The 24,497-nt window shown below is 43.6% G+C and overlaps 1 protein-coding gene and 1 long non-coding RNA gene across 11 annotated transcripts in view; one reads left to right on the top strand and one right to left on the bottom strand.

The window, feature by feature from the left end:
* The window catches only part of ARHGEF3 (Rho guanine nucleotide exchange factor 3), a 347,459-nt gene that overhangs the window by 254,199 nt on the left and 68,763 nt on the right, over window positions 1-24,497 (top strand). For 2 of the 9 annotated variants that reach the window (XM_077993230.1, XM_001101312.5), the window contains exon 1: window positions 11,158-11,404. The exons of the other annotated variants lie outside the window; for them this stretch is intronic. In XM_077993230.1, coding sequence (XP_077849356.1) covers window positions 11,309-11,404 — 96 coding nt within the window. In that variant the 5' untranslated portion in view covers window positions 11,158-11,308. Of the gene's footprint in view, window positions 1-11,157; window positions 11,405-24,497 lie in introns of those variants that run through there. 9 annotated transcript variants of the gene reach the window in all.
* LOC144339254 (uncharacterized) overlaps window positions 22,474-24,497 on the bottom strand; it is a 29,368-nt gene continuing 27,344 nt past the window's right edge. The window contains exons 7-8 of one of the 2 annotated variants that reach the window (XR_013414079.1): window positions 24,077-24,105; window positions 22,474-23,033 (exon numbers count right to left, since the gene is read on the bottom strand). This is a non-coding gene — a long non-coding RNA (uncharacterized LOC144339254). The remainder of the gene's footprint in view (window positions 23,034-24,076; window positions 24,106-24,497) is intronic. The other variant, XR_013414080.1, reaches the window with a different exon arrangement.

Genomic DNA, 24,497 nt, shown 5'->3' with positions numbered 1-24,497 from the left:
TTGGTTGTTCTGAGCCTGCAGGCAGCACTGGGTTATTAAAGTTCAAGGAGGAATCCACGTGATGTTGGCTTTACAATTTTAATTCTCTCTTGCCTTCTTGCCTCCCTTCCTCCCACTCAATGACAGATGAGCTTTGTTCACCATGTATTGTCTCTAAACCAGAATGATCTCTCAAAATATCTCTTGTAAGACTCTAGGAGGGGAGAACATGACCCCCCTTTGGTGGAGCAGCTAGCAGAGAAGTTTCCTTCTTCCTTTGGCTTCTTTGAATAAAAAGTTCGTGAGTCTATAATTTATCATCAGCCTGGAACTTCAGATAAGCACCATGTTTAATCTTGCAGAAACATCAGGCAAAATCTCCCCCCTCCCTTAAAAGTCAGCCCCTTAGGGCCCACCTCAAGAAAACAAAGTTTTGATACAGATGACACTAGGTGTGAGCATGGCAAGTAAAGAAGGAGAAAACATTTTTGTAGAGTTTAACCTGGAATCAAAAACCTAGAGAAGGGAATGAAAGAAATAACCTTTAAAGGGAAGGAAAAGGGCAGGTGAGCATGTTGCACAGCGTCTATTTGACGTCCTTTTGTCACTAGTTTCAGCCTTCCTGGCAAGTCCACCTTGTTCAGGAATTAGTGTGTAAACAGCTGGAAGGAACTGAAAGCTCTATCATATCTGAGAGGCCCCCACAGTCTAACACTGTAGGAGCCGTTTCTCAAAGTGGTTTGGACTCAAGAACCTAAACATTAAAATTAGGGGCCTATTTGAATTACCTTTCAAAATTTCAAACAGCCCACTATAGTATTCTGCATATTATTTTTTGGTCCCATCTCAGAAGTTTTAAATATGGTGTGTTCCTCCTTGCAAAAATCTTCTCTGGGTTTGCTTCCTTCATGACATGTTCTTTGATTAGCCCCATTTCAATTTAATTTTCATTTCCACAAATATGAGCCAAGAGTCTGCTATGTGCCAGCATCATAGGAGGAGCTGGGGCTACTGTGATGAGCAAGATAGATATGGTCCCTGTTCCCTTGTAGCTTGCAGCCGGGCAGCAGAGACAGACATAAAATCAGTCAATATGAGCAGGCTGACTACTGGGGAAGAAGAGGTACTTGGCACCTTGGGGGCACAAAGTAAGGATTACCCTAGCCTGGGGGTCACAGACAACCTTGAGTAAGAGGAATTAGCTAGGCACAGCTATCAGGTGGTTGTACTTATTAATGCTAGAGTTGAAGAACCAAATGATAGTACCATGATAAAATCTGGGGAACTAGTGACTAAGTGCTTCTGTTCAGTCCTCTATTGCCAAGGCTTTTGATTTAATCAGAATTGTGGGCACGAGAACTGTTTGCTGAGCTTGGTTTTGGCTGTGAGATGGAAAAAAATTCAAGTAAAGCAGAAACTGTCTTAATTCAGCTCCCACTTAACCAAAGCATTCAGTTAACCCACACCCACTAACCCCTCTGTGAAACGTGTCTGATACCCACAGCACACAGAACACTTTCAGCTAATATGCTGCTTCTAGCATACACCAGCCAGTTTCCACTCCCACCAGATGATACACATATTTGCCAGGAGTACCCGAACCTGTTTCTACTAGTTGAACTTGTTCTGTAATTAAAGTCTTCTGCCCATGCCCCCACCCCCACCACCTGCCCCAGCCCCAGCCCCAGCCCCAGCCCCAGCCCCAGCCCCAGGTCTTTTTTCAAGTAAACATCTCAAGCCAAGTGCCCTCCGCCCATTCTCTGCTCTACAGCTAATTTTTTAAAAAACGTAAATGCTGTCATGCCCTCTGGCTATGAAGATAAACATGTTTTAAATTGGAACCTTGGATACCAGATTGTAAATCAAGTCCCAAGAGCCAGAACACATCTCCTAGTGGGTGGCTTACTTGGTAGTTTACTCGGAGTATAGATTTGTCGATTTTTCATCATATCCTTGAGGTACCCATCTGTATATAGCATGGTGTGGCACACAGTAGTTCCTCAGTGCATGTTTGTTTGGATGAACAAGTTAAGAGGCTCCCTATGCCCATTCTGGGTTTTGATGCTACAGCCATTGGGCTAATTACCCCCTGTGCACCTCAGGACTGAAGATTTGTGGTCAGAGCATTTCTAGCCTGTGGCTGGGGGGTTCATTATTGGGCTTGCTGATCATTCTGATTCATAACACAATGTATGTTACTCAAACAGTGCTTTTTGAGGGTGTTTTACAGATTTCTGGGTCTGCTGCCAAAGGTTCCAATTCACTGGACCCAAAGTGGGGCTCAGGGATATATATGGATTTGATAAGCTTCTTAGTCAATTTCATAGCAGGTGGCCTCTGGAAGTGTCCCTGACTCCTCAGAAGTCATTTTTCTATAAATGTATGGGTTTTCAAATTCAGGCCAGATGATATGAATACTGCCATATTTTGCTGTTTTATACATTTTCCTCCACATGTTAACTTCTCTGGAATTGCCAAGGGTCTTACAATTGATCATATAATTTAATTGGCAATATTTGTCTTTTCTTTTCTTTTCTTTTCTTTTCTTTTCTTTTTGAGACTGAGTCTCTCTCTGTCGCCCAGCCTGGAGTGCAATGGTACAGTCTTAAGCTCACTGCAACCTCTGCTTCCTGCGCTCAAGCCCCCCGAGTAGCTGGGAGTACAGATGTGTGCCACCATGCCATCTACTTTTTTTATTTTTTGTAGCGACAGGGTTTCAGCATGTTGCCCAGGCTGGTCTCCAACTCCTGGGCTCAACTGATCTGCCCGCCTCAGCTTCCCAAAGTGCTGGGATTACAGGGGTAAGCCACCACACCCAGCCTATTTTTCTTTCTAGAGAGTACATAAAATAATAGCACATATTACAGTCTTAGGTTTGACGAAATATGGTACTTTGATTACTGAGTTTGTAGTTGATAGAAGAGAAAACACCTCTAATATCCAAAGCTAGAATTTGCACATTTTAGGTTCTAATTTCTCTGAATAATGGTTAGTATATGAAACCCACATAAATGAATACGAATACCTTAGTTGTAGCCTGAAGGGAATAAATAACTAAATAAATATATGGCCAGGCATGGTGGCTGACATCTGTAATCCCTTTGGGAGGTCGAGGCAGGTAGATCACATGAGGCCAGGAGTTCGAGACCAGCCTGGCCCACATGGTGAAACCCAGTCTTTCCTAAAAACACAAAAATTAGCCAGGCATGGTGGTACACATCTGTAATCCCAGCTTCTTGGGAGTCTGAGGCAGGAGAATTGCTTGAACCTGGGAAGTGGAGGTTGCATTGAACCGAGATTGCGACCACTGCACTCCAGCCTGGGCGACAGAGTGAGACTCTGTCACAAAGGAAAAAAAAAAGTTAACAAATTTTAAAAATTAAATATAACATATTTATTGAATCCTTAACCCCCAAATATGAAATACTCTCAAACAAAGGCAGACTCTCCATAAAGTTCAAAGATACTCTAGTAGTACACAGAAAATGTTTTATTAATTCTGTGGGCAGAACAAGCCTGCTGATAGGTATAAGTTCAAATTGGAGAAGGTCAGGATTCTTACTGCAAAATCTTGAGTGAGACAGGTTTTTGTTTATACAAGCCGTGCATCCAGAAACACCATATATCAAGAAAATAGTAAATTAAACCCCTTGGGGTTTTTATTTAATCACTGAGTTTGCATTTCTGCCCCCTAAAACAAATATAGTGGCAAAGGTTGTCCTGGGAAAGAATAAGACTTGAAAAAAATTCCCTCTTCCCTGTTTTCTTCTTTGTTATACTTCATTGAAACTTTAATTTTCACTGCTGTTTTAAAGTATATTTGTGTACCTGAAGCAGTTTAAGACAATTATCTGTCCCCTCACTCTCTTACTCCTATATTCCTCTTTATTCTTTTGTCTGTCTTGTGTTTTATGGAATTTGTTATTCAGCCAAGGGTCCGGTCTGGGCATCAGGGAAGACTTGATTCATTGCCCTATTCTGGTGTTTCTTGGCACTCAAGCATTTCTTCTTTGCCCCACCAAGCCTAAGCTGATATTTGATACCAACCAATGATCAAAAACTAAAGTGAAAATACCTTGAGGTCAATACCCACAGATTCCCTTGGCTCTAATGCCATATTTCAGTGCCACTCTCTGTTTACCACAGCGTTTCTCAGTAGTGGCACTATTGACATTTTGGACCTGCTACTTCTTTGTTATGGGAAGCTATTCTGTGTATTGTAAGTGTTAACAGCATCCCTAGCCTTTACCTATTAGATGCCAATGGCACCCTGGCCTTGTCCACTGACAATCAATCAAAAATATATCCAGACATTGCCAAATATCTGCTGGGAGGTAAAATCACCATTGGTTGAGAAGCATTGCTCTTATGAACCGGAGGCTAGCAAATGTTTATGATGTTTCAGGACAAAACACTTCAGTATTATTTTTTTGAAAAATAAAATTTTGCTAATTTCATAGCTAATTTTTTATTTTTATTTTAATTAATTAATTATTTTGAGACAGATTCTCACTCTGTTGCCTAGTCTGGAGTACACTGGCATGATTATGGCTCACTGCAACCTCGACCTCCTGAGCTCTAGGGATCCTCCCACCTCAGCCTCCTAAGTAGCTGGGACCATAGGCATATGCTACTACATCCAGCTAATTTTTTGATTTTTTTTTTTTTTTTTGTAGAGATGGGGGTCTCATGTTGTTCAGGCTGGTCTCAAACTCCTGTGGTCAAGCAATCCTCCTGCCTCGGCCTCCCAAAGTGCTGGGATTACAGGCGTGAGCCACTGTGACTGGCTAATTTATTATTACTACTTTTTGCTTTATAGCTGATAATCCACAGGATTAGCGCAGTTGGGAGAAAGAGAGAGATTCTCTCCTTTAACCAGTTTTTCAGAAAATGAGACCTTAAAGAAAATGCAAGAATTAAGACTTCCAGCTTTAGAATATCCAGGGATACTTTTTTTTTTTTTTTTTTTTGAGACAGAGTCTAACTTTGTCACCCAGGCTAGAGTGCAGTGGCACGATCTCGGCTCACTGCAACCTCTGCCTCCCAGGTTCAAGTGATTCTCCTGCCTCAGCCTCCCAAGTATCTGGGACTACAGGCACCTGCCACCATGCCTGGATAGTTTTTGTATTTTTAGTAGAGACGGGGTTTCACCATGTTGGTCAGGCTGGTCTTGAACTCCTGACCTCAGGTGATCTGCCCTCCTTGGCCTCCCAAAGTGCTGGGATTACAGGCATGAGCCACTGCGCCCGGCCCAGGGATACATTTTTGTAAATCTAGACTGGAGTCAGTGGACAGCTCCTCAGGCAAAGGGAGAATAGTAATACTGGTATGAGTTTAGAGATGATCAGTGCTTCATTCATGCCATTTTTACCTGTCTAGCAGTAAATCACAGTCCTGATCTGTCAGAATTCACTGCCAGAACTTCTTCAGGTTCCCTCCCCATCAAAACTGAAATTAGAGGAGGAGAGGGGGGCTTGCATTAACTGGGAATGTCACCCAAATGGAAGGGGAGGGAAAAGGCGTTGCAACACTCATGTGCCCAACATATACCTACACCATCCATGCCACATTTGCAGGTAGAAAGAGATGACTTCAGATACCAGGGAAAGCAGATGGAGATACACATATTGGAGGCCCAGGCTTTGGGGGATCAGCTACTGTTCCTTGAGCTCCTTCAAATGTAAACACACAGTTTACAATTGAAAGACCACATTTTAAAATCAGCCATATTCTTTGAGCAACTATGTATTAAACGCCTGCCTGGCATAGAAGTTCAGGAACTGGTGGAGAAGAGGAGGGGAGAAATGTATCTAATTGAACACCTGACTGTAATAAGCATTCACTAATTATTTGATAAATGAATGAATGGATGGATGCACAAGCCTTTAAAGAAAAAGGAACTCAGGCCTGGCATGGTGGCTCACACCTGTAATCCCAACACTTTGGGAGGCCAAGGCAGGCAGATCACTTGAGGTCAGGAGTTCGAGACCAGCCTGGCCAACATGGTGAAACCCCGTCTCTACTAAAAATACAAAAATTAGCAGGGTGTGGTGTTGTGTACCTGTAATCCCAGCTACTCAGGAGGCTGAGGCAGGAGAATTGCTTGAGCCCAGGAAGCGGAGGTTGCAGTGAGCAAGATCACACCACTGTACTTCAGCCTGGGCGACAGAGCAAGACTCTCTCTCAAAAATATAAAATAAAATAAAATAATAAAATATAAAATATAATAAAATATAAAATAAAATAAAATAGAACTCGCTATTCCTCATGTTAAAATATAACGCTAACAGGACAAAGCATTGTCCTGTTGGCTGAGAAGGTCGTCACAGCCACGTTAGTTTCTGGTTTTATCCTCAGGCTGAGCCTGCTCTGCTCCCAGTCATGGGACTGGGATTTAAGGAGTTGACGGTCTCCAAGCCTTGCCTGGTTGTCTGCAAGTCTAAAAGGGGCCAATAACCAGTGGTGGGCTTCTGTATTCAGGCCCACCATTCCACCAGCAGCCCAAATGACCCCCGCTCAACACAGGCAAGACCACAGGCCCTGGGCTTGGCACAGTTCCTGCAAATGCAGAACAGCCCTCTTTATTTCAGTCTCCAGGCTTCTGGCCGGCAGGGAACACTGCCCAACTGTGAAGCATTTTATAGGATTATAACGGGCTGTGCCGAAGGCAAGTTCTGAAAGACACTTTGTGCCGTTTCTTTGAGTGAAGCTGCCTGTTAGAGCAGTGTTGTTCCTAAACCCATAAACACACACACAGGCAGAATGGGGAGCGCCGGGCTCCTGGGGCCACTTAGCTTGGCGGCATTGCAGGGCTGGACCAGCTTCCCTCAACTGTGACACTAACCTTAGGGATATGCTTGGAAGCCCTCCTGCAGCGCTGCCTGTTTTCTGACAGTCTTTGATCATGGACACCCCCAGATAGAGTCCCAGGCAGATTGCACAAAACCGAAATCTGTCAATGGTGGAGCAGTGCATTACATATGGGGAAGGTGCTGAAGTCAGGGACCAAGGTGGAAATTGCATGAGGTCAAAAATACTCCTGAAAATTCATTAAATGCCTCAAGGACCATATACACGGCTTGTATACACCCAAAATTGCTGGCTTGAGTTCATAGGCTTTGTTGTACCAAAAATATATGTTTATAAACACCAGAATCCTATTCTGGGTGGTGAGAAATTCATGCTATAAGAAGCTTGGAAGAATCAGACCACCCAAGGGAATTCCAGATTCCCATCTTTCCTTTTGTAGCTTATGCTTTTTTGCAGCACTATTTAAATTGTTACAGGCCATTAGCAATCTCTCTGCCTCTGTCTCTCTCTCTTTGCCTAGCATGTATAGTGGAAAAGAGATATGTTTGCCATACATATGTTGTGTAGCCCTGTGTATTTATTGATTTTTATGGCTCCAGTATCTTTTAAGGAGAGCAAAGAAATGTTTTAAGAGAAGATGGATACAGCAGCCTTCTCATCAATCAGTATGACTGTTCATTGCTCTGCAATAGTTGGGCTTCAACCTAAGTTGCACTTTAACATTTCTTTGGAGGCCAGGCACAGTGGCTCATGCCTGTAATCCTAGCACTTTGGGAGGCCGAGGTGTGCGGATCACTTGAGCTCAGGAATTCAAGACCAGCCTGGGCAACATGGTGAAACCCCATCTCTACAAAAAATACAAAAATTAGCTGGGCGTGGTAGCATGTGCCTGTAGTCCCAGCTACTTGAGGGGCTGAGGTGGGAGGATTGCTTGAGCCCAGGAGGTTGAGGCTGCAGTGAGCCAAGATCGTGTCACTGCACTCCAGCCTGGGCAACAAAGCGAGACCCTGTCTCAAAACAATAAAATAAAATAAACATATTTCTTAGGGTTTGTTTACTGTTACACTGGACTTATGGTATGTCAGACTCCCTGCTTGGCCCTAAGGATACTGTGATGAGCAACCCAGTCCCAGGGCTATCAGACTTCACCAGGGTGACTATTTTCTTCACCAGGTGCTGTAAGTACATTTTCCAACTGGAGAACAAGGTCCAGCAAGCTCTTTTGGGGGTTAAAGCCAGTGGCTTTGATGGCCAGCGTCTTCTAGTTGAGATAGTGGACTGTGAGGGCCAGAAGAGCAGGAAGAGGAAGGGGAGTAAGAAGTGGCTCAGGTACTTGGGCACAGGTTCTTGGTGACCAGGCAAGCCCTGAGTGAAGCATGTCTCTGCCTCTGGCCCTGACTTTGGCTGCATAGTTAATCAGGGGCTACTTGGAGATGAGGTTACTCTCACACCCCCACCAAGCTTGGCTAAGCTTTTGGGGCACTTGTGTGAGCTCCCCATCAGCACAGCTCAGGCTAAAATGATAAAGTTGTGTTCAGGAATACAAATAGGAAAAATCAGTGGTTCTGAGGTGCTCTTTCCTGCCCCATACCTCTTCTTAGGCAGTTTTCTTCCCATTGCTTCAGGTTGTCTATAGAGGGAAAAAAACTCAGGTGCTCTCTTCAATTTCAGTTGGAACCTCTACTCATTCAGGAGCTTCATTTACATGTGTGGTAATAACAGGCTGGCTACACTGGGCCCAATTCTTTCTGCCTCCAAAGGCAGTCTGTCTGCACTAGCTGGGTAGGAAAGTAAGTGGATTTAGTGCCAGGGTGTGGATTTGATACCTGGGATGAAGAGCTGTGTATTATCAGGTGTCCTGCCTGAGAAGTAGGAACTGCTGGGTTCTGACCTCAGCTAGAAGCAAAGAACATGCAAACAAGGACTAGATATCACCATTCCCACTATCCCCTGTATCCTCAGGAAGTAAAAACATAAGACAATGTCTCAGTAGATTACCACCTGATGTAGTCATGACTTTCCACATGAAGAGGAAAAAGATTCATCAGTGCAGTCTACAAAATAACTTTTGAGAGATGATCATTTTAGGGCTGGGCATGGTGGCTCACACCTGTAATCCCAGCACTTTGGGTGGTCGAGGCAGGTGGATTGCCTGAGCTCAGGAGTTGCAGACCAGCCTGGGCAACATGGTGAAACCCTGTCTCTACAAAAATACAAAACTTAGCCGGGCACACTGGTCCAGGCCTGTAGTCCCAGCTACTTGGGAGGCTGAGGTGGAAAGATCACTTGAGCCCAGGAGGAGGAGGTTGCAGTGAGCTGAGATCATGCCACTACACTCCAGCCTGAGCGACAAAGACCCTATCTCAAAAAAAAAAAAAAAAAGAAAGAAAAGAAAAAGATATAATTTTAATATTAAAAAAGCTATAATTTCCCAAGTAGTGCCATGAATGAAGATATTTTTCTTTTTTTCTCTTGAGACGGGGTCTCGTTCTGTCACCAGGCTAGAGTGCTGTGGTGCAATCATAGCTCACTGCAGCCTTGAACTCTTGGGCTCAGGCAGTCCTCCCACCTCAACCTCGGGATTAGCTGAGACTACAGGCATGCACTACCATACCCGGCTAATTTTTAAATTTTTTGTAGAGGCAGGGTCTTCCTATGTTGCTTAGGATGGTCTTGAACTGTTGGCCTCAAGCTACACTGCTGCCTTGGCCTTCCAAATCATTGGGATTATAGGTGTGAGCCACTGTACCTAGCCAATTTTTTTTTCTTTTCTTTTTTCTTTTCTTCTATTTTTTCTCCTTCCTTCCTTCCTCTCTCTATTTCTCTTTCTTTTTTTCTTTTTCTTTTCTATTTTTTCTTTTTTTTTTTCAGCATCTCTGTCACCCAGGCTGGAGTGCAGTGGTATGATCTTGGCACACTGCAACTTCTGCCTCCCAGCTCAAGTGATCCTCCCACCTCAGCCTCTGGAGTAGCTGGGATTACAGGTGTGCACCACCATGCCTGGCTAATTTTTTGTTTTTTTTTTTTTTTTGTAGACACAGAGTTTCACTGCTGCCCCGGCTGTATTTTTCTTACAAAAAATTTTACAACATGAGCTATAAGCTTAAGTCCCTTTTGTTCACTATCTTTAATTCTTTAAACCCAGGTGCCTCCCTTCACCCATAGGGGAACTGGTAAAAGCTTGCTATGGATTCTTCTAGACAGCGTTCAATGCTATTTACCCACAAATATGTCTCTATAGAAAATATATGATATTCTGTGGTAAACTTGTATTTTTTTTTAACATAAATGGTATTGTATTGTGCTTAGTCTGCAATTATTTTTAAACTGAGTCTAATACATTGGAGATCTTTCCATGCCACATCCATAGACCCATCTCCTTTTTCACTGCTGCTAAGTAGTATTACACAGTGAGTAAACTTTATTTAAGCACTCCGTATTGATGGATATATTACCATTGTTTCCAGCTACTTTTTATTTTTTACTGCCCCAGACAGGGCTGGTGCAAACAACCTTATAATCAATCGCCTTCTTGGGTATTTCCAGTGTCATTGTTTCTCAAAAAAGGATCCAGAAAGGTGTGGTAGTGCCGGGTCATCCATGCAGAGCTTTATACTTGAAGGACACCCTGTCAGATTGCCCTTGAGTGTCAGACAGCCTTTGAACATCCTAGTCAAATTTAAAAGTGGGTGCAAAGGGAAAGGTCTCCAGGGAACTTTCCGGGGTGGTGGAAATGTTTTGTATACCGACTGTGGAGGTGGTTATACGGGTGTTTATATTTGTCAGAACTCAACAAACAGTACTCTTAAAATGGGTTCATTTTGCCATTTGTAGATTATACTCCAGTGACATTCATTAAAAAAAAAAAAAAAAAAAAAAAGCCTGGGCGACAGAGCGAGTACGAGACTCCGTCTCAAAAACAAAAAAAAGCGTGCAGTGGCCTGGGAAGAGGCAAGAGAGAACACCACCCCTTTCTAATGTGGGCTTTACGCTCGCTTTTCCCCCAGGCTCCTTCCTGCCGCCGGGTGTCACTAGAGCCTCCTTTCTCCCCGTCGCCCGGTTTCGCCCCAGCCTCCTTTCTACCCGCAGCCTCTCTCACCGGAGAGTGCCAAAGAACCCGAAAGGACCTATCACGGGGTCCGCCAGCCCCGCAATCGCGGCCCACGCTCCGCGGGGGCGCTCGGAGTCGAAGGCCCGCTTGGAGAGAGAGGTCCCTCTCCACCCTCGGGACCGCCCCACGCCCCTCGCAGCTCCAGTAGGAGTCCGTGCGGCGGCACGTGGGCGTGGGGCGGTGCGAGCCGGCGGCCCGCCCATCTCCACCCATCAAGGCGTGGCTGGCACAGCCCCGCCCACTCGGCTCCGGAGCCCAGTCGAGTCCCGCCCGGCTGGAAGCCGGCTGTAGGTGTCCGTGTCGCCGCCGCCGCCCGGCATCGTGGAGCTGGGGCCCCCTTTCGCCTGGGAGTTTTGTAGTCGCCTAGGGTCAGCGGTGACATCCCAAAGGGCAGGCCCGGCAGCCGCCATGGTGGCCAAGGATTACCCCTTCTACCTCACGGTCAAGCGGGCGAACTGCAGCCTGGAGCTACCCCCGGCCAGCGGTCCGGCCAAGGACGCCGAGGTAGGGCCGCGCCCTGCACCTGGACCTCTAGGGGCCATCTGCCTGTCCGTCTCCCTCCATCTCCCACTCTCTCGGCGCCCGCCCGGTGTCACTGTCTCTGTTTCCATCTCTCACTTTCCGTGTGTGTCACTTTCTCTACATATCTCACACCGTCTTCTTTGTGTCTCCCCGTCGCCATCTCTCACCCTGTCTCCTTTTCTCTAGCTCTTTCTCTGTGGACCAAACACTAGCTGCCCCCTCTCTCCCTGTCCCTCTACCTGCCGGTCTGGAAGCAGCCGCCTCCTTGCTTTTGCAGGGCTCTCAGACTGTTCATCTTCTGTCTGGACCCTCAGAGAGACTTTCTCCTACTTGTGAGCAAGCCCCAGTGTCAGGCAAGGGCTACCCTTTAAGCGAGTTTCTTTTTGCCTGGGATGGGAGAGCAGAGGGAAGTTCCAGCCCTCTCACCTGTCAGACTTGGCCTTGCAGCCTTTTGGCAGCAAAGACAGGACACAGCACCTCTGCCTATCACCTGTGGCCAGTGAGGGTCAGTCAGCCGAGGGGCTGGGGCTAAATGAGTAAATTGGAGTGTCTCCCACATGGATCTTGAAAATGAATTAAAGTCCTCAGGGCAATGGAAAGCTGCCTTGGAACATTGGAAACATTTCTCTTTTTGGGAACTTTACTGTGCCTTGCGGGCGATGTGAAGGAGTGCTCCCAGGTAATGTTTAGTCTGCCTTTTCCTCTTGCGTGTTATTTTCTCTGGCACATGGCTCAGTGGTCTTAAAGGTTGGGTTCAGCTGGAGGAGAAAGCATCCCTCTCTTTGAGGGTCTTAGGGAATACAGTCGCTTTCACTAGATTACAGCTTTGCTGTGGTCAAGCTGCAGTGGAACCCACAGGACCCAGGTGGTCATTGCCACTCATGCGTGTATCTGGGAGCTTTCCACTCTCCCACACCTCACTCTGCAAACATCACCACGGCCACCAGGGAAAGGCTGAAAGCAGGTGTGCATCCGGCATTGTCACAGCATTCTTGAGGTTCCACCCACTCACCTTCCTTAGGTCTGCTCAGCTGTATGCACTTGGCTCACTGAATCATGTATATTCAGGAGCACACCATCAAAGATTCATTTCCTCTAGCAAGAGCTGCTCCAGGCTGACAGGACTCCAAACAGTCTCTGGTTGTATTCAGCTTTCTATAAGCTGAGCACAAACTAACTTCTCCCTCACCTAAACCCAACCCCACAGCCCAGCTCAGTTTAATATTATCACAAAGAGTTTTTGTTGCCAGCAGCTGTGAAAATGTGATGGCCCTAGTGGCATCTGGAGTCTTATTTAAGGTTTGATATGGCAGCACCTGCATAGAATTCAGGTTGGTCAGGCCTGGAATGAATATAATATTTTTTCAGTGGGAACTTCCTAATTTCATGAGCATAGGAGCAGCACAATTGGTGCCCGCTCTAACTCCTTTTGTAAGGAAGAAAGGCATAGCCAATGTAATTAATAAATTGAAGTGGGCCAAAGAGTGAGGATAGCTGAGGACTCTAACCAGTCCCTTCCTACTATCACTTAGTCCTGTGTTTTTGAGTAGTTTAGTTAAAGGCTTAGGCAAAACTTGCCTGCTTAATTTTATTCTTATACATAGAATATTGATATGTGTATATATCATAAATATGATGAAACTTATCACATGTCAAATATTAATTTTCTTCATTGGTAGCTGGATCTAGACTATACAATATGACTTATTTTCCTTGTATGGGGATATCCTGGTGTGAGAAGTAAGGAAGGGGTTGGAATAGTTTTGGAGATAGTTGGTAAATATTTTTCAGCTATCACCATTGGGGTTTTTGTTTGTTTTTTAGTGTTTGATTTAAACACTAAATCAAGTATGCTTTATACACTTTGAGGCAGAGATATCTTTTGACTTCATTGATGAGCATATCATTTTCTGATAATGGAAACTGGCAGAGTTGGAAAAAGAGACCTAAGTGAGTTTAGGGGGTAGTTTTCTGGTTTCACTATCAGTGCAAAAGGCGGCTAACCCTTGTAGGCCTAGCTTCTCCATAAGCAGTTAAGTAAAATATATTTTCCACCAGTAGGTGTCATCAGTATTCGTAAATGTTTAAAAAATAGCATTCACTTGTCAGCCTTTTGAAAAACATGATTATATAATTGTTTATAAACTAGGCATTGACTGTTAATTCCTCTGAAAGTATTTTTTTAAGAGTGATTGTTTTCTTTGTAGAAAGAATGTGGTTATAATAAAAAGAAAAATGGATCTATCCAGAGGCCTTTCTAGGAAAACAGGACTTGTTGACCTTCAAAGTCCCTTGCAACAGGGCACCTGCGCCCTTTAAACATTTTAATGGCCGTGTGTAATGGCTGTTCCTTCCGAATTTGCCATGGGTAGGACAGTGCACACAGCATGGCACTGGCAAGTGCCTTCTAGCATTCACTCCTATCCTTGCAGCAAGTGAACTGGGGAAAGCCACTTAGGAAAAGGCTCCTGGAGAACAGGCAAGCGGCGTTGATGTACATTTGATACCACGCACTGAGTAAAAAAATATGCAAAAATAAGCATTCTCTTAAAAGTAAATAAAAATTCTACTCAAGATTTAAGTGATTTGTAATTTTTTATTTGTGGTAGTTTCCAGTGAAAGCAAAAAAAATGATATTTTAAAAATGCATTTTTATTTTTTTAAATGATCTATGTTAAGCTTTTGAAAATATTCCACAGGGATTATAATATTGCTGTCTGTTAGTATAATACTGCCTTTTAATGCTATTTCTTATGACATGGGGATTTGAGTTGGGTGGCAAATGTTTAATTTTAATATCCGTAATCCGTGAGATCCTGCTGGCTATAATCATTAATTGTGAAATATAAGGAACTTAGTTCACATGGCTGTAGACTTTGTGGATGAAAAATGTGGTATGATATGAGCATTAAGCTTATTTCTTCTAATCTTCGATGCAGCTTTGTTCAGTTTATCTGTTTTTGTATTTATTGGTCATCTACTTCCCATGCCAGGAGGGACTGGTCTATATAGGTGCCCTAAACTCCTGATCCAGTCACTAGAAGAAAATGTGTTACCTCTAATGAATTATCCTGAATGTAAGTTAAAAATCAGTATTTCCCTGTAGTGAGGTTTGCTTTTTAAAAAGAAGGCTTAAAAAAAAATGTGAAGAAAAGGAAGCAAGCTCAGGTAAGGTGGACACATTGGCTAAGGAAGCTAGAGCCTTGTGAGAAACTTTTAAGAGTTTTAGGTCCAGTTCATTTTTAATGAAAATACAAAGAGATGTTTCTGTTATTTTTGAGAATATATCTGACAGCTTGGTGGACAACTTACTTTCGGTTTTAAAATTTACCATCTTAGATATTGGTCAGATTAGGCCTGATTTAGTTAATGATATTTGTAGCCATTGCTTTTGACTCTCAGCAGTTTTTCAAAATTTGTAGCGCCATAGACCATAGGCCTATCTCATGAATAGCTGAATACTGCCCTGGGTCTCCAAAGTATAGGTTCTGATTTTGACTTAGCCAGTAGCCTTGCATGACCCTAAGAATAATGACATGCACCTAGAAATGACAGAGCTCTGTTCCTTTTCTAAGTCTACTATGTCTAGTGTCTCACTTGAGACCCCAAACGTGTTGTAAGGTTAACATAAAGTTTGTACTGTTCTCTCCACTTTATGAATAAGGACACTGAGGGGAGGTGATTTACAGAAAGCTGCAAAGAAAATCAGAAGCTAAGCCAAGATCCAATGCCAAATTTCCTGATGGATTCAGTCCAGCATTTAATATCAGCGTCCCTTGTAGCATCTAAGGGTGTTTACCTCTGTGGGATAAAAGGTGGGGTGGTAATACAAAACTTAATAGACATGCAAAATACTTTAAAATATTATCTTCTAAGTATAACCTTGAGCACCTTACATAACTGAGAAGGTATCCTTTAAGGCTCACTTCTAAAGGGCAAGGTGAACCCTATGCTCCTGCCACGATTTATGCCTCTATCAGTCAACATGTGCATTTTAAAATTGTATGCACCTCGGGCTGTACTCCTTGAATGTCAGCTGAAAAGCTAAAGGGTTACTGGTTTCTAGTAATCTGTACATTTCTTGGAATCTGTATCATATTGTATTGAACTGATAGTATACCTGAACAGCCACATGAAACTAGTCGTAAGGAGTTATTACAGTTAGAATCCTGTAATTTCTTCAGATGATTAAATAGACTCCAGGAATCATATGACCTCAGAGATCTTGCTGGGTGGAAAGCCACACGGAGCTACCCAGAAAAAGGCCATCACTTGCTGTAGGATCTGGTTATGGTCATTGAGCCATCATTCTGAGGCTGTTCAGGTGGAAAATTATTTTGGGAATCTTGGTCCTTAAAAATGCACATGAACTAGCAATAGAAGAGGAAAATGTGTTGACTTTACATGTGTACATTTAATGCTGTTCAAGGGCATTGACTAGAATAAGACTGCCTGAGTCTCAATGCTGTCTCCACCACCTGCTAGTGATGTGGCCTTGAACAAGCTACTGTGCCTCTCCAAACCTGTTTCCTCAACGGTAAAAATGGAAATGATGAGAGCTCTAACTCCTAGGACCATAGTGAGGGTCAAATGAGATGTTTCATATGCACTGCTAACCATAGTGCCTAGCATGTAGTAAGTGCTCAGAAAATGTCATTATAATTACGACCTTTACATCTCAAAACAGATTCTTAAAATGGTTTTAAGAAACATGATGATCACCAGTCTAATTGCCTGAATGCTGTTTTACACACAGCAGTGCATTAGGGACTTTACTGTAAGTCCCTTAATCGTCACAGTAATCCTATGAGGTTGGTATTCATACCCCCTTTTGTAGAAGAAGAAACTGAGGCTCAGAACAGGTAGTGGCTTTCCCAGGATGGCTTTAATACTGGGTCAAGGAGATGAGACTAAAAACCCAGTTGACCCTGAAGTCTGTACTTTTCCAACCACATCACATTGACTCTAAGTGACTAAATCATTGGTTGTCTCACCACATAACATGGGAAGGATGAACCCACCTGCCCCAAAAAATTGCCTGATGCTCGAAGGCCCATTTTTTCCTGTCTGGTTAGGAAACCTGTCTGGTTAGGAAACCCCACCGTTAGTCAATGCTTCTGGCAGCCCACTTCATAGAACGGCTGCAACTCACGGGAGTGGGGTTTGCAAGCCCCCATTTGGGAGGGTTTGAGCAATCTTCATTTTGTGTTTCTCAAGACCAAGGAGGTGGTCTTTGGCAGAATTCTGCATGCTTACCTCTGGAGGTGACACCGTTAGTTCTGTTAGTCATTTTGCTTATCTATATTAACCACAGGCCTTCTGTGTAAACCAGTCACTGGAAGGCCCAACTACCATCTGGATATTTGCAAATTGTGTCATTTTCTCAAGACACCCTGTGATTGCCCATAAAAATCCTGGACAGATGCCACTGTTTTCATAACTACTGAAAGAAAATAAATTACTGATCACATCCTAATTGTGCAAAGCCCTGTGTAAATGTAATTGTTATTGATGATGTGTGTATCTGGAAGGGCTACTTTGTGATGTATGTGTGCAGTTGCCTTCCATAATTTGTCAGCCTTGATAGTGGGTAGAGGTCACACACAAAATGAGGAAATTGCCATGACCGCATTGCCATTTCTTCTTATATTGGCTCATGGACTGTCAGGAGTGAAGGCCAGAGGTTTCTATTGCCTTCCTTTTTTTTTTTTTTTTAAACAAGTTGACACCAGTAACTAGTTTAGAAGAGGCTGTGTCACGTCCAGTGTAGTGGCTCACAGCTGTAGTCCTAGCACTTGGAGGCTGAGGTGGACGGATCACGAGGTCAGGAGTTCAAGACCAGCCTGACCAATGGTGAAACCCCGTCTCTACTAAAAATTCAAAAATTAGCCAGGCGTGGTGGCACACACCTGTAATCCCAGCTACTCAGGAGGCTGAGGCAGGAGAATCACTTGAACCTGGGAGGTGGCGGTTGCAGTGAGCCGAGCACCACCCCAGTCTGAGAAACAGAGCAAGATTCCATCTTCAAAAAAAAAAAAAAAGAGAGAGACTGTGTCACAAGTTAATCAGGAAAGGTTTCCGAACATTCTACTGGCTGGGAAAGGAGTGATTCTTTTTAAGTCTGGAAACACTTGTGCCCGGACTTTCTGTTTGGACCATTGTGTCCTTTTGAGAGAAGGTAGCCCTGATTATTAGTAAATTTCAGTTAATTGGAGCTGAACCAGAAACCTTAATGGTAAGTTCACTAGACTTTTTTCTTCTTTCTGGCTCTTAAGATGAGGAGGAAAGGAGTAGCAAAACAGGCTTTTTTTTTCCTGAGGATTTATGAAACAAACAAATCCAGCCTCCAGGAAATGACCCAGGGTCATTGCATCAGAGGACTTCAGAGTGGGAAAGGCCTGTTGAGAACATGTAGCCCAATCTTATCTGCTGCCAGATCCATTCAATCTCTGCTTAAACACCTCCAGGGACAACATTTTAGATTGTATACAGTTGGCCCTCTATATCCACTTGTTCCATGTCCACGGATTCAACCAACCATTGATCAGAAGTATTTGGATCCCAGGACTTTGGGAGGCAGAGGCAGTAGGATTGCTTGAGTACATGAGTTTGAGATCAGCCTGGGCAACACTGCGAGACCCCATCTCTTAAAAAAAAAAAAAATCAAAGAATTCACCAAGTGTGGTAGCACACACCTGTAGACCCAGTTACTTGGGAGGCTGAGGTGGGAGAATTGCTTGGGCCAGGGAGTTTGAGGCTGCAATGAGCTGAGATGGTGCCTCTGCAACCCTAGCCTGGGTGAAAGAGGGAGACCTTGTCTCAAAAAAAAAAAAAAAAAAAAGGAAAAGAAAATATTAGGGAATAAAACAATAAAAAATAACAATTTTAAATAATACAAATAAAAAACAATACAGGATAACAACAATTATCACTTACATTCTATTGGGTATTTTAAGTAATCTAGAAATGATTTAAAGTGTAAGAGGATATGGGTAGGATGCAGGCAAACAGTATGCCATTTTATATGATGGACCTGAGCATCCTTAGATTTTAGTATCTGAGAGGGTTCTGGAACCAATCACCCCTGGATACTGAAGGATGAGTGTACTCCATCTGTGTTCAGTATAGATGACAAGAAAATCCTTTCTTAATTGTAACATTGCTTCCTGGAGCTGTATGTTATTCAGTAATACTTTACTTTTTGTTTGGTGGTTTTTGTTTTTTTTTTTTTGAAACAGAGTCTCACTCTTGTTGCTCAGGCTGGAGTGCAGTGGTGCGATCTCAGCTCATTGCAACTTCCGCCTCCTGGGTTCAAGTTATTCTTCTGTCTCAGCCTCCTGAGTAGCTGGGATTACAGGCACACGCCACCACGCCCTGCTAATTTTTGTATTTTTAGTAGAGATAGGGTTTCACCATGTTGGCCAGGCTGGTCTCGAACTCCTGACCTCAGATAATCCACCCCCCTCGGCCTCCCAAAGTGATGGGATTACAGGCATGAGCCATCGTGCCTGATCCAGTAATACTTTCTTATGTGTTACGCCCTTAAGTATTTGAAAACTACTCTCTCTCCACACCTCTCCCACTCCACCCACGCATATGTGCATTCTCTCCTCTCCCTCTCTCCCCTCAGATGCTTTCCTTCTCCTGGCCCAGTGCTCCTGGTTCCCCTAACTTTTCCAAATGTGACATACTGTCCTATCTCTTTCCTGTCCTTGCTTATTTCTTATGGACATCTTTAGTGTGCCTGAAAATCTTGAGTATTGATAAGTGCAAAGACACTCTATGATGCTGTGTCAACAAACAGGATTTCTTTTAGGCTTAATATGCTTCTTTAGAGAAGAGAAGTACACTAATACATTGGAAAAGATTTTTGAAGTAAAGATGACAGACTAAAGATTAACATTGTTGTCATATAAATAATTTATACAGATATTTAAAAAGCACCCTAAGATATTCATTGACAAATAAGCCAAAGATACTAGAAGGCAGTTCACACACAAGGAATGGTAAAGATTATTTAAAATGTTCACTCTAGTAGGAATTATAGAAATGAAAAAGGCAATAATAAGGTGCTATTTTATACCTAATTGATGTTGCAACTATTTTTAAGACATAATAAAACCAAGCTGGGCGTGGTGACTCACACCTGTAATCCCAGCACTTTGGGAAGCCAAGGTGGGCGAATCACCTGAGGTCAGGAGTTCAAGACCAGCCTGGCCAATATGGTGAAACCCAGTCTCTACTAAAAATACAAAAATTATCTGGGCGTGGTGGCGGGAACCTGTAACCCCAGCTACTCGGGAGGCTGAGGCAGGAGAATTGCTTGAACTCGGGAGGCGGAGGTTGCAGTGAGCTGAGATTGTGCTACCGCACTGCAGTCTGGGCAACAGAGTGTGACTCTGTCTTAAAAAATAAAAAGAAAAGAAAAAAACCCAATGCTGTGAATGTTGCTGGAAAATAATACACTTATTGGTGGGGCACGGTGTCTCATGCCTGTAATCGTAGCACTTTGGGAGGCTGGCTGAGGCAGGCAGATTGCTTGAGCCCAGGAGTTCGGGACCAGCCTGCACAACATAGCAAGACCTTGTGTCTATTAAAAAGAAGAAAAAAGAAAAGAAGATAACACACTTTCTGTGCATATTAAAAGACAAAAATGGTTCAGATATTGGACGTAGTATTCTAGCTCTTGTGGGGAAAAGGCTGTGTTTCCAAAGTTGTTCATAATGACATTATTTGCAATAATAGTCATGCTTTGTATTTGTGCATTTTACAGTTTCAAGGCACTTCTATATTCTTTGGCTCTCCTGAGTGTATAATTGTCCTCATTTTAAAGATGAAGATACCAAGGGTCAGAGAGGTCCAATGATTTGCTCAAGACCACACAGCTGGGAATGGCCTAGCTGGAGCCTGAAGTCTGATGGTTTGGTTCCAGTCTAGCATCCTTTCCTATTTAACTGGACAGAAAAGCCAACAACCTCTCTGTCCTACAATAGAGCAATAGCTCCATGACCATGGCCTCTGGCACAGGGGTCAGTGACATCATTTGCAGCCATTACTCACTAGCAAACAGAAATACCCTAGTGTTCCTGGAAAAAATAAAGAGAAAAAAAGTTGAGCATGATTATATACTCATTGTAACCAGTTTAAACCTATATGTGTGCATATGGGATGTAGAGAAGTGGGGACAGGTATGTTGCAATGAGGACACCTTCCTTTTTCATTGTGCTCAATAAATCCAGAGCAATGCCACCCTTTGTTCAGATAGTAGTCAGGCTCACTGCAAGCTCCGCCTCCCGGGTTCATGCCATTCTCCTGCCTCAGCCTCCCGAGTAGCTGGGACTACAGGCTCCCGCCACCTCACCCGGCTAGTTTTTTGTATTTTTTAGTAGAGACGGGGTTTCACCGGGTTAGCCAGGATGGTCTCGATCTCCTGACCTTGTGATCCACCCGTCTCGGCCTCCCAAAGTGCTGGGATTACAGGCTTGAGCCACCGCGCCCGGCCTTCTTTTCTTTTTTTTTATTTTTTTTGAGACAAAGTCTTACTCTTTTGCCCAGTCTGGAGTGCAGCAGCAAGATCTCGGCTCACTGCAACCTCTGCCTCCTGGGTCCAAGTGATTCTCCTGCCTCAGCCTCCCAAGTAGCTGGAATTACAGGCATGAGCCACCACACCCAGCCAGCAGTCACTTATTTTCACATGCATTTTCTCCTTTGAGCCTTGCAGTAGCTGAGGGAGCTGGGCAAGGCAAGGACTGTCCTTTTTTTTTTTTTAATTTTGCTATTTTGTTTGTTTTTAGGTTTTCATTTTTTAGTTTTTCATTTTTTCTTTGTTTTTCTTTTTTTCTGGAGCTGTCCTTTTTGTTGGTCAACTGAGGAAAAAGAGATTCAGAGAAATTAGGAGGCAGGGCCCAATGTTGGTCCCTCCAAATTAGGAGGCAGGGCCCAATGTTGGTCCCTCCTTGCCCAGTCTTGACCTCTTGGTATGTCACAATGTTGGCTTAAGCCAGTCATGGTTCTGGGTAGGTGATAAGCAGCACTGTCTCTCTGGGGGATGTTCTAAGTGAACCCCATTAAAGTTAGCCAAAACACTGTACAGAGTAATCTCCAAGTGCAAGGTCCTACTTTAAATTTGATGTGAGATCACTGTTAAAAAGCCCACAAGGAATGGATAGATACAAACTTCAATACACATAGGTGATGTATTTTGTTTGTTGGTTTGTTTTAGAAATAGGGGCTTGTTCTGTCGCCTAGGCTGGAGTGCAGTGGCACAATCATGGCTCTCTGCAGCCTTGACCTCTCAGGCTCAAGCGATCCTCCCACCCACCTCAGCCTCCAGAGTAGCTACTGCTGTAGTCCTAGGACTACAGCTAGGACTACAGGCGTGTGCCACCATACCTGGCTAATTTTCTTTCAGTTGTTTTATTTTTGTAGAGTCAGGGTCTCATTGTGTTGCCCAGACTGGTCTCAAACTCCTGGGCTCAAGGAATCCTCCCGCCTCGACCTCTCAAGGTGCTGGGATTACAGGCATGAGCCACTACTTCTGGCCACAACATATCTTAAAATGATGTCTTTCTGAACTCTGCACACCTAATGCTTGCAGCACAGGTGATAAATAGTAAGAAGAAATACAGCATTTCCCGAGGGCACTCTTTCTGTAAATACCGTTAGCATTAGAAGTTGGCAAACTGATTGAATTAAGTAAAGCTGAGAGCCTGTGTCTGAACCCTGAAATAAAATGTAAAAAGGAAAAAAGAAAGGTAAATGTTTTGGACTTGCCATGGGCTGTCAGATTTGGAAATGTGGAGTCTTCCTAGAGGAAGATGCTACAGAAGGAAAAGGAACAAGCTAGTGGCGGAAAGAGATGGAGTCCGGCCAGATGGCCGAGGGGGGCAAAATGGTGAGTCTTCCCTGTGGGTGCTTTCTGAACCCAAGGCCAGGGCAAGCTCCCATTTCAAGTGTGCTATCTTATGTTGGCATACTAACATTTCATAATTGCGAATGATGCAGGCATGTCAAGAACAACCCCAGGCAAATACAGAGAAGATAACTAAAGGTCACTGGGGAAGACTATTTTTAATTTTTGACTTCACATGGGTTCGGGGGCCAGGGGGGCGTGGTGAAAGTGGCTCATCAATATCGTGTTAGGTTTTGGCAGTCTTAGTTCATTTTCTCATCCCTGGTCAGCCATCCTGGTGATTGCGTTGGGGATGTCTGGGTGTGATCTTGCAGAAGGAGTCAGAAACCACCGTCGAGAAGGAAATAAAGAAGAGGGAGAACTGATGGTTTCTTGTGTGTAAGCCACAGATGCATGATGAACTGTCACCTCCACCTCCTTCCTCCTCAGATGTTTGATGGTGACTTATCTGAGAGCTTTGAAGGAGAGACCATCAGAAAAGACACGTTGCATTCATTCGTCTCTGAATACTTTATGCCCAGGTTCCAAGGGCCTAGAAGAGTGAGCTTGATTCTGACACCATCGTCAAGGAACAGGAGCTTGCTTCGGAAGTCTCTTAAATGCAGCATTTATTTCTAAGCTGGTTCGTACAAGAGCTTCCCAAGTAGCAGGGGACAGGGCAAAGGTAGGCTTAGGGTCTTGGCATTTCAGAGCCTGTTTCTGGAATGAGAGGACTGGATTAGATCGTTATTTTCCAGAAGGTGGGTTACATACCACTTGGGCAGCTCAAATCTTACAAAGACAAATCACAAAATAATTTAATCACTTTCCCTTTTAAATTCTGTGATTATGTCAAGTTTCCACTTGGAATTAGTGTGTCTTTAACACCTCCCCATCACTTGATAATTTCCCTGTGTAACTAAGTGTAGGCCTCAGGGTTCATTTTTTGAAGTTAGCATCTGTTTATGACAGGTGATAGTGATTTTCCATTTAAGGCAGTGATAGAGTTTATTTTTACAATAAGTTTTTAAGTAAAAAATGACTAATTAAGGAAATAGTACATAATGGCTCAGGTGACATGTACATATGGCAAAAAATTATCATGGCAATACAGAGAGTTTGGAAACAGCGAACAAGGCATGTTCTGAGGGGTTTTCTAGGATTAGAAGTCTACAATAAGTTCCCAAGTTTGACACAGTCACTTGCAAACTAAACTTGAAATTTGGACATTTAGCATAGGACCCAAATTTCAGATATTAAGACTAAGTAGATAAAAATTGGCTTTAATGTGTTATAGGAAGTGAATCTGTGCTACATGGTAGCCAACTTAAAAAATAAAACTAGATTTCTGTCCTCAGAACATACATCTTTTTCTTTTCGAAGCTTCAAAGAATATTCCAAAGTTCCAGCTAAAATGATTCAACCCATCCTGTTCCTTTTCCCCTTCACTCTGGCGGGAAGGATTGGATGAGATTACACTTTAATTGGGGTCAGCCCTAGAATGTAATGGTTAAGAACTTGGATTTGGAAGTCAGCCTGAACTGAGTTTGAATCCCCACTTGGCCACCTGTGAGCCGACAGATCTTGGACTTGTGTCTCATCCTCTAAGCCTTAGTTTCCTCATCTGAAAAATGGGAATTTGAAATGAGCATATAAAGGGCTTCCACCAAAGCAAGTACTTAATAGGTCATTAGCAGCAGCAGCAGCAGCATCTATCTTAAACATAGATCAGTTGCGTAGAAGCTACAGGTGGTTATACCTACCAAGGCATCTGCTAGGAGGTAGCTCCTTCCTTTGTAGGAAATAAAGTGATCAGAGTTAGCATTGGGCATTATTATTTTTTTAAAAAACAAAAGATGTTCCAAGCATACTGCCAAGCTTCACATTCATTTCTGCCAGGTAGAGCAACAAAATAATCTAGTGCGGCCTTCTGATTGTTCCCAGATTGACTTTCAAACAGGGGTTGGTGTGTGAGCTCTGGGTAGAGAGGCACCCTGGCCAGGGGAGTAGGAAGCAAGTTGTCCCGAGGCCAGCTCCCACCTGACATGCATCATCTGAGAATCCTAGCCAAATGCCAACCATGGACACAGACCCAAGGCAAGCAGATGAGGGTGAATTAGGTTGCTTTGAGCTCTTCATGCCCTATTCATTTACAGGGTGCTTTAATTATAAATAGATCCTTTG

The sequence above is a fragment of the Macaca mulatta genome, chromosome 2 (genome assembly GCF_049350105.2).
Source record: "Macaca mulatta isolate MMU2019108-1 chromosome 2, T2T-MMU8v2.0, whole genome shotgun sequence".
NCBI lineage: Eukaryota > Metazoa > Chordata > Mammalia > Primates > Cercopithecidae > Macaca > Macaca mulatta.
This window is presented reverse-complemented; position numbering and strand designations above follow the sequence as displayed.